General features: G+C 42.5%; 1 protein-coding gene across 1 annotated transcript in view; it reads left to right on the forward strand.

The window, feature by feature from the left end:
- The window catches only part of LOC112075544 (1,4-alpha-glucan-branching enzyme), a gene marked incomplete at its 5' end in the record, with an annotated part of 40230 nt that overhangs the window by 29580 nt on the left and 1780 nt on the right, over positions 1 to 8870 (forward strand). The window contains one exon of the mRNA XM_024142530.2: positions 7148 to 7238. Coding sequence (XP_023998298.1) covers positions 7148 to 7238 — 91 coding nt within the window. The remainder of the gene's footprint in view (positions 1 to 7147; positions 7239 to 8870) is intronic.

Here is an 8870-nt window from a genome sequence, read left to right on the forward strand (position 1 = left end):
TGTGTGTGTGTGTGTGTGTGTGTGTGTGTGTGTGTGTGTGTGTGTGCGCCGACAGACACGGTTGCCCTGCTTCTAGCTCCTAGACAACTTTGCAAAATCATTTTATTTTATTTTTTATACGTTATTTGTCATATGTATATATATTTTATCAGAATATTTTAATTTATTTTATACGTTATTTGCTGATAACATTTATTGTATTATTACCTACAACCAGAAATAACTTCTGGATATTAGAGAGATCACTCGCCAGAAATTCAACATACCTAACCTGGATCCTTTGTTTGATCTTCCTGCTCTATTTATCCCTGGGCTGCACCAAAATGCTGACCCTGGAGAAGCGGTAGAAGGAGTAGGGCCCTAGTCGGTGTCAGGAGGCGTGCKTACCATCCACCGCTTCTGAGTATATTACTCACTAACGTRCAGTCCCTGGACTATAAAGTAGACGAGCTCAGGGCGAGGATCTCCTTCCAGAGAGATATCAGGGTCTGTAACGTACACTGTTTTGTGGAATCATGGCTCTCTCTGGATATATTCTCCCCGTCCAAACGTTGAGATTTAACAACTCATGGTATGATTGTAGTAACGTACAGGAACTCAAGACTTTTTGTTTTTCCCGATCTGGAATACCTCAACATCACATGATCACATGCCCGACTGCATTATTGTAGCTAGGAAATCTGAGAAAAACACTACTGGAACGCATCTCCAGTGCAACACGGACGCTGGATCGTTGCTACCTCCCTTCCAGGACAGCTACAATGTCTTACCTCATCGTCCGTTCCACCTATAGGCAGAAATCTATAAAAGCWCCTAWGGTAAGGACTGTTCAACATTGGTCTGACTAATAGGACTCTATGCTTCAAGATGGTTTTTGATCACGCAAACTGAGAAATGTTCCGGGTCACATCTGAGAATAGTATTGATGCGTATATAGTGACTCAGTGACTGCATTCATCAAGATGTGCATAGAGTATGTTGTTRCCACTGTGACGATTAGAAATTAAACCGTGGATAGATGGCAGCATTCGTGTCAAAATGAAAGTGTGAAAAAAAAAGATTTTACCTTGGCAAGGTGACTGGGAACACGGACATGTACAATCAGACCAGCTACGACCTCCGTAAGGCAATCAAAGAGGCAAAACAACAGTACAGGGACAAAGTGTAGACASGATTCAACAGCTCATAAACGAGACGTATGTGGCAGGAACTCCAGATAATCACTGATTTATATAGGAAAAGCCAGCCATGTCACGGACAACGACGCCTCGCTCCGGGATGAGCTAAACACCTTTGCATGCTTTGAGGAAAACAACATTGAGCCGCCGACGTGGGCCCCTGCTGTTCATGAGGACWGTGTGCTCTCGTTCTATGGCCGACGTGAGGACYTCATTTTAAGACTYCCGGCCCAGACGCCATCCCAAGCTGCGTCCTCAGAGCATGTGCAGACCAGCTGGCTGGAGTGTTTACGGACATATTCAAACTCTCCATATCCCAGTCTGTTGTCCACACTTGCTTCAAGATGTACACCATTGTTCCTGTACCCAAGAAAGCGACGGTAACTAAATTACTATCGCCCCGTAGCACTGACTTCTGTCATCATGAAGTGCTTTGTGAGTCTAGTTAAGGATCATATCAGCTCCACRTTACCCGACACCCTGGACCCACTACAATTTGCTTACAGCCCCAATAGATCCACAGACGATGCAATGGCCATTGCACTGAACACTGCCCTATCCTACCTGGACAAGAGAAATACCTATGTACGAATGCTGTTCATTGACTACAGCTCAGTCTTCAACATCATTGTGCTCATCACTAAGCTCAGGGCCCTGGTTCTGAACCCATCCTTGTGCAACTGGGTCCTGGACTTCCTGACGGGCCGACCCCAAGTAGTTAAGGTAAGGAACAACACTTCTGCCACACTGATCCTCAACACCAGGGGTCCCACAAGGGTGCGTGCTCAGCCCCCTCCTGTACTCCCTGTTGACCCATGACTGCGTGCCCACGCACTTCTCGAATTCAATCAAGTTTGCTGACGACACAACAGTAGTAGGCTTGATTACCAACAAATATGAGACAGCCTACAGGAAGGAGGTGAGAGCCTTGGCAGAGTGGTGCCAGGAAAATAACCTCTCCCTCAACATCAACAAAACAAAGGAGCTGATCACGGACTACAGGAGACAGCAGCGAAAGCGCGCCCCATCCACATAGTCTGAGCCGCGGTGGAGAGGGTCAAGTTCCTCGGCGTGCACATCACTGACGACCAGAAAAATGGTCCCTTCACTTAGACAGGATGGTGAAAAAGGCACAACACAGCCTCTTCAASCTCACGAGGCTGAAGAAGTTCAGATGGGCCCATTTAGACCCTCCTATCTATATCTATATATATATATTCCTGTCTCTGACATTGCTCATTTAGATTTTTCTGGATTCTGTGTGTGTGTATTTTTTTATTGCTAGGTTTTACTGCACTCTTGGAACAAACCAAAAAAAAACTATAATTTTGCTGCACCTGCGATAACATCTGCAAATCTGTGTACGAGATCAATAAACTTTGATTTGTGTGTATGGGAACCCTAGCCAGACTGTCAGTTTGCTGCGGAACAAAGCCACCTCTGCAAGTCAACATCCTGTTTGCAGTCTTCTGCCAGATCCATCCAGACACCTGAAGTGGCCATTACCACTGAACAGAAAAGGGGGATGGGAGGGAGGGGGTCGCAGTGCTCAGACCAGTGTCCCAAACGACACCCTATTCCCTATAGTGTTCATTATGTTTGACCAGAGTCCTCTGTGCCCCTGGTCAAAGGTAGTGCACTACAAAGGGGGAATGGGGTTCCGTTTGGGTAACAGGTCTGGACTCAGCTGGCTGTCTGTCTGCTTCCGTCTGATGTCCCTCTGAACCATTCATCACTATTAACACCAGTCTCTGGTTCCCCCTGTGTCCTGCGTGCACACGCACACACACACACACACACACACACACACACACACACACACACACACACACACACACACACCTGGATACATCAAATCACAGATCTACAAAAAAGTTTGCTGGAGATTCTTGATCTGCTTTACTCAATGTTTTATTAGATAGAATATGAAACACTGAAGGGCGTCCTAGACTATTATAGTTTGTCTACTTGAGGACATAGTGATTTTCACCACATTACTTCTATTGTAATGTGATGGTTGCCTCTCGCGCTCTCTGTAGTACTACTGGAAGTGTTATTTAAAACCAAGTGAATAAAGACGTGCCAAACTGAGCTCCTTCTCTGTGTCCTGCAGAACTTAAAGGCTTCATCCCAACCGGCACTCTAGTCCCTATATAATGCATTCATCTCTGACCAGAGCCCATTGACAAGCCCATAGGGCTCTATGTAGGGAAGAAGGTAACATTTTTGGGACGCTTCCTTACTGTAATTCTTCTGCATTTCAAGTAGGATCTGCGCTATTGCCGGTATTAAAGGGGGCAGATATTGCTGCCAGTGCAAGCTGTGGAGTGCCTCTGATATGAACGGCGTCTCCTCCTCGGCTTAACGTTTCCTTGTCCTTCCTTTTGGAATGGGAGGGGAAGCAGAGCAGCGAAGCACTCTTTCTGCCCATGCAAATTCARTCGRTGCGTCCCAAATTGCACCCTATCCTCTATGTAGTGCACTACTTTTTGATCAATGCCAAATGGAAGTAGTGGTCAAAAGAAGTGCACCACGTAGGGAATAGGGTGTCATTCGATCTGACAAAGAACCAACCTGCAGCAGTTCAAGGAATCTGTACAGTATGATTCTCTTTTTTTTATACGAGGAGAAATGTTACTGTCCTCGTTTCCAGAGACAGACATCTGTCGGTTCCACAGCTGCCTCACCGGTACCTCCTCATCCATCCCCTGCTTCGGCTCATTTCCAGAGAGAGAGAGAGAGAGACTGAAAAGGAAACTTCCTCTCACCCCTCAGTTCTGTCACACCTCGTCAGAAGCCAATGTTTTTCTCTCGTCTGAAAGAATCCAAGACAGAGTTATTTATTTATATAGCTTTATCTCAAAACAACAATAACAAGCACAGAGCCTTCCTGTGGAGCAACAGCCTACTGTTAAAAGGCCTGTCAGAGCTGCTCGAGTGAGGTTGGTGTTTCCCCATGGCCACAGCTTGTCTGGAGCACCTGAGGTTGGTGTTTCCCCATGGCCACCGCATGTCTGGAGGAAAGTGTCAACAACAAAGACCAGTGTCTCACATTTAATAAAGTATTTGTGGGAGCGCACTTGTCAAGCCTGATATTTGGAAAATAAACACGAGGATGAGGGATGCCGGCAGAGGTGACACTTGTTGTGCTATCAAGAATAACATCCAAGTGTGTGTCCCAAATGCCATTCTATAGTGCAATGGGTTGTGGTCAAAAGTAGTGCACTACATAGGGAATAGGATGCCATTTGGGATGTGCACGAAGTTCCAGCAGGTGATGAAATGTAAATAAAGTTTTTATTTATACAGTTGAAGTGGGAAGTTTACATACACTTAGGTTGGAGTCATTAAAACTTGTTTTTCAACCACTCCACAAATTTCTTGTTAACAAACTATAGTTTTGGCAAGTCAGTTAGGACATCTACTTTGTGCATGACAAGTACATTTTCCAACAATTGTTTACAGACAGATTATTTCAGTTATAATTTCACTGTATCACAATTCCAGTTGGTCAGAAGTTTACATACACTAAGTTGACTGTGCCTTAAACAGCTTGGAAAATTCCGAAAATTATGTCATGGCTTTACAAGCTTCTGATAGGCTAATTGACATAATTTGAGTCAATTGGAGGTGTACCTGTGGATGCATTTCAAGGCCTACCTTCAAACTCAGTGCCTCTTTGCTTGACATCATGGGAAAATCAAAAGAAATCAGCCAAAACCTCAGAAAACTAATTGTAACTCCACAAGTCTGGTTCATCCTTGAGAGCAATTTCCATATGCCTGCAGTACCACGTTCATCTGTACAAACAATTCTACGAAAGTATAAACGCCATGGACCCCGCAGCCGTCATACCGCTCAGAAAGAGACCACGTTCTGTCCCTAGGGATGAACGTACTTTGGTGCGATAAGTGAAAATCAATCCAAGAACAACAGCAAAGGACCTTGTGAAGATGCTGGACGAAACAGGTACAAAAGTATCTATATCCACAGTAAAACGAGTCCTATATTGACATAACTTGAAAGGCGCTCAGCAAGAAGAAGCCACTGCTCCAAAACGCCATAAAAAGCCAGACTACGGTTTGCAACTGCACATGGGACAAAGATTGTACTTTTTTGAAGAAATGTCCTCTAGTCTGATGAAACAAAAACAGAACGTTTGGCCATAATGACCATCGTTATGTTTGGAGAGAAAGGGAGGGCGTGCAAGCCGAAGAACACCATCCCAACCGTGCAAGCATAGGGGTGGCGGCCAGCATGTTTTGGGGGTGCTTTGCTGCAGGAGGGACTGGTGCACTTCACAAAATAGATGGCATCATGAGGGGGGGAAATTATTGGATGTTATTGAAGCAACTCTCAAAAATACTTATTTTCCACATAATTTGCAAATAAATTCATTAAAAATCCTACAATGTGATTTTTTTTGGATTTTCTTTTCTCATTTTTTCTGTCATAGTTGAAGTGACCTATGATGAAAATTACAGCCGCTCTGAATCTTTTTTAAGTGGGAGAACTTGCACAATTGGTGGCTGACTAAATACTTTTTTGCCCCACTGTGTGTATGTATATATATATATATATATATATATATATATATATATATATATATATTGCACTCACGCACGCACGTATGTATGTAATGAGAATGGTAGTGGTCTTAGAACAGAGCTTTGAGGAACACCAAAACTTACCTTAGATTTCTCAGACAAATCTTCCATTTTGGTCATCACTAATATCGTCAATAGTAAGCACATCAGAAATTAATGCTGGAGAATAATTGTGTGTTTACCACTGAATAAAACACTATAGGTTTGCACACCTACAGATTCTAACAGACACCGTTCTCAGATCTAACATGAGAAAGAACATTGTACCGAAATAAGAAATGAAAAAAAGAAAATAAATACAAGTTAAATGGGTTTCCAATCGCATTTTCAACTCTAAATTATTTTACGTTATACAGTAATCCCTCGTTTATCGCGGGGGTTACGTTCCGAAAATGACCCGCGATAAGTGAAATCCGCGAAATAGAAAACTTTTTTTTTTTTTACAATTAGCAACTATTACATGTATACAAATACAGTGACTCACGTGTAGGCCGTTTCGTCGACATTATGGGTTTAGGAGATGTTCGAAATTACAAGATAATTTGGCCAACTTAATGTAAATTTGCCAAGCTGTTTTATGTACGTACACATAACTGCACGAGACGACAAAATGATAGCACAATTCGTAGCATGTTTTGATACAAGAAGCGGGAGTGAGTTTTTAGCGAATCAGAATGCAGAGCACAATGCACCAAAAAAAAAAAAAAATGCATTATGAAAATCCGCGAAATAGCGAATCCGCGATAAGTGAACCGCGAAGTGGCGAGGGATCACTGTATAGCCGAATGTACCCACTCTGGTCTTGGTATGTGTGCTCTAGTTTGCAGAGATTATTATGGACAAAGAGCGAGATTATTTGTATTTGTCAAACGGCAGCCATCGGTCGTCATGTCACCAGAATATGACCCGCAATATTTATTGAAAAGGAGCATCAAGATCACTGTCATTCACCACCCTGTGAAGTTCATCAATTATTTTTATCTGTAGCCTATTCAACTGCAGGTTTCCTGAGTCGTAGTGAGAGGACCACACAACATCTCGCTTAACTGCGTTTACTTTGATACGATGGTCAATATGTCAATAATTGCGCATAAAGGCGTTTCCACCTCTATTTCTCACATAATTCATGTCAGCAACACAAAAAGATCCCACCCTGTTTAGCGTAAAGTTTACGACCAAATTTGTTGTTTACATCAGGCCTGTCGTGACATATTTTTTTTTTTATCCAACATGTACTTTACTCACAAAAAAAAGATTACATTGAAACCTGTTCTAATGTTTGTCTCACATTTTGTTCAAATCATTTTCTCTTTTCTGTCTTTTCATTGATTTGATCTAATAATTGTTTGATTTTCTTTTCAGGGTACAACTGTATTCAGCTCATGGCTGTCATGGAGCATGCATACTATGCCAGCTTTGGTTATCAAGTCACAAGCTTCTTTGCTGCATCCAGGTACATCATTATATTTTATTAACATAGTTCTGAGTTTGTCACTACGGCAGAGCTAAGTGACATCATGTAGACTAGTTTGATATTTCATGTGTATACCAGGGGTCACCGGGCTGGTTTTCGAAGACACAGATTAAACCTTGGATGATAGTGAGGTGCTACACACACACACACACACACACACACACACACACACACACACACACACACACACACACACACACACGTGCACGAGTATTTTACAACTAACCTTGTGGGGACACACAATTCAGTCCCATTCAAAATCCTATTTTCCCTAAACCCTATTCTGTACTAGTACCCTTACTCTAACCTTAAACCTAAACCTAATCCTATCTCCTAATCCTATCTCTTAACCCTAGTTCTTAAACCTAACCCTATCTCTTAACCCTAGTTCTTAAACCTAATCCTATCTCCTAACCCTAGTTCTTAAACCTAATCCCAGCTCCTAACCCTTTAAAGTAATTCTATCACTAATTCTAACCTTAACCCTAAACCCCCTAGACAAAGCATAGACCTCGTGGGGACTAACAAAATGTCAAAAGTCCCATTGGTCGAAACTTTTTTTTGTTTGTTTACTATTCTTGTGGGGACTTCAGAGGAATAGTTACAACACACCACACACACACAACACACACACACACACACACAACACACACACACACACACACACACACACACCACACACCATTTGTTCATAACAACAAAACAGTGAGGGTGGTTCATCATTAAGAATAATCTCTCTATAAGCACACACACATTGGAGCTATTCATCCTGGGAAGAGGGAGGAGAATGCAGATAAAAACTGAATGAGTCAGAACATGTATTGATGTGCCTCATTCCAGTCGTCCTCAGCCTATATACGCCCCCCCCCCCCACACACCTTACCCTACCTATCCTTCTATCCTCCTCTCCTATCCTCGGAGGAGCAATATAAGCCTGTAGTGTCATGCATACAAAGTCATCCACCCATGATTGATTCTCCGTAGTCATTTGAAATACCAGTCTGTATTTCTGATCACAAGCCGAGGCACGGCCAAGCCAGATTAGGCTGTGTCCTGAACCAAGCCGAGGCCGGCCAGGCCAGGCCAGATCGGGCTGTGTTCCTGAACCCAAGCCTAAATACTATCATAGTATCAGTCCCCTACTAAATACTATCATAGTATCAGTCCCCTACTAAACACTATCATAGTATCAGTCCCCTACTAAAATACGATCATTAGTATCAGTCCCCTACTAAATACTAACAACACTATCATAGTATCAGTCCCCTACAATACTATCCATAGTATCAGTCCCCTACTAAATACTATCATAAGTATCAGTTCCCCTACTAAATACTATCATAGTATCAGTCCCCTACTAAATACTACAACACTATTCATAGTATCCAGTCCCTACTAAATACTATCATAGTATCAGTCCCCTACTAAATACTATCATAGTTCAGATCCCTCTAATACTATCATAGTATCAGTCCCCACTAAATACTATCATAGTATCAGTCCCTACTAAATAACATCAATAGATATCAGTCCCCTACTAAAACACTGTGATAGTGTTTTAGTAGGGGACTATTGCTATGATAGCTGAAACGACAGATAGGATCTCTCTCA

Source organism: Salvelinus sp. IW2-2015, unplaced genomic scaffold, assembly GCF_002910315.2.
Source record: "Salvelinus sp. IW2-2015 unplaced genomic scaffold, ASM291031v2 Un_scaffold3231, whole genome shotgun sequence".
Taxonomy (NCBI): Eukaryota; Metazoa; Chordata; class Actinopteri; order Salmoniformes; family Salmonidae; genus Salvelinus; species Salvelinus sp. IW2-2015.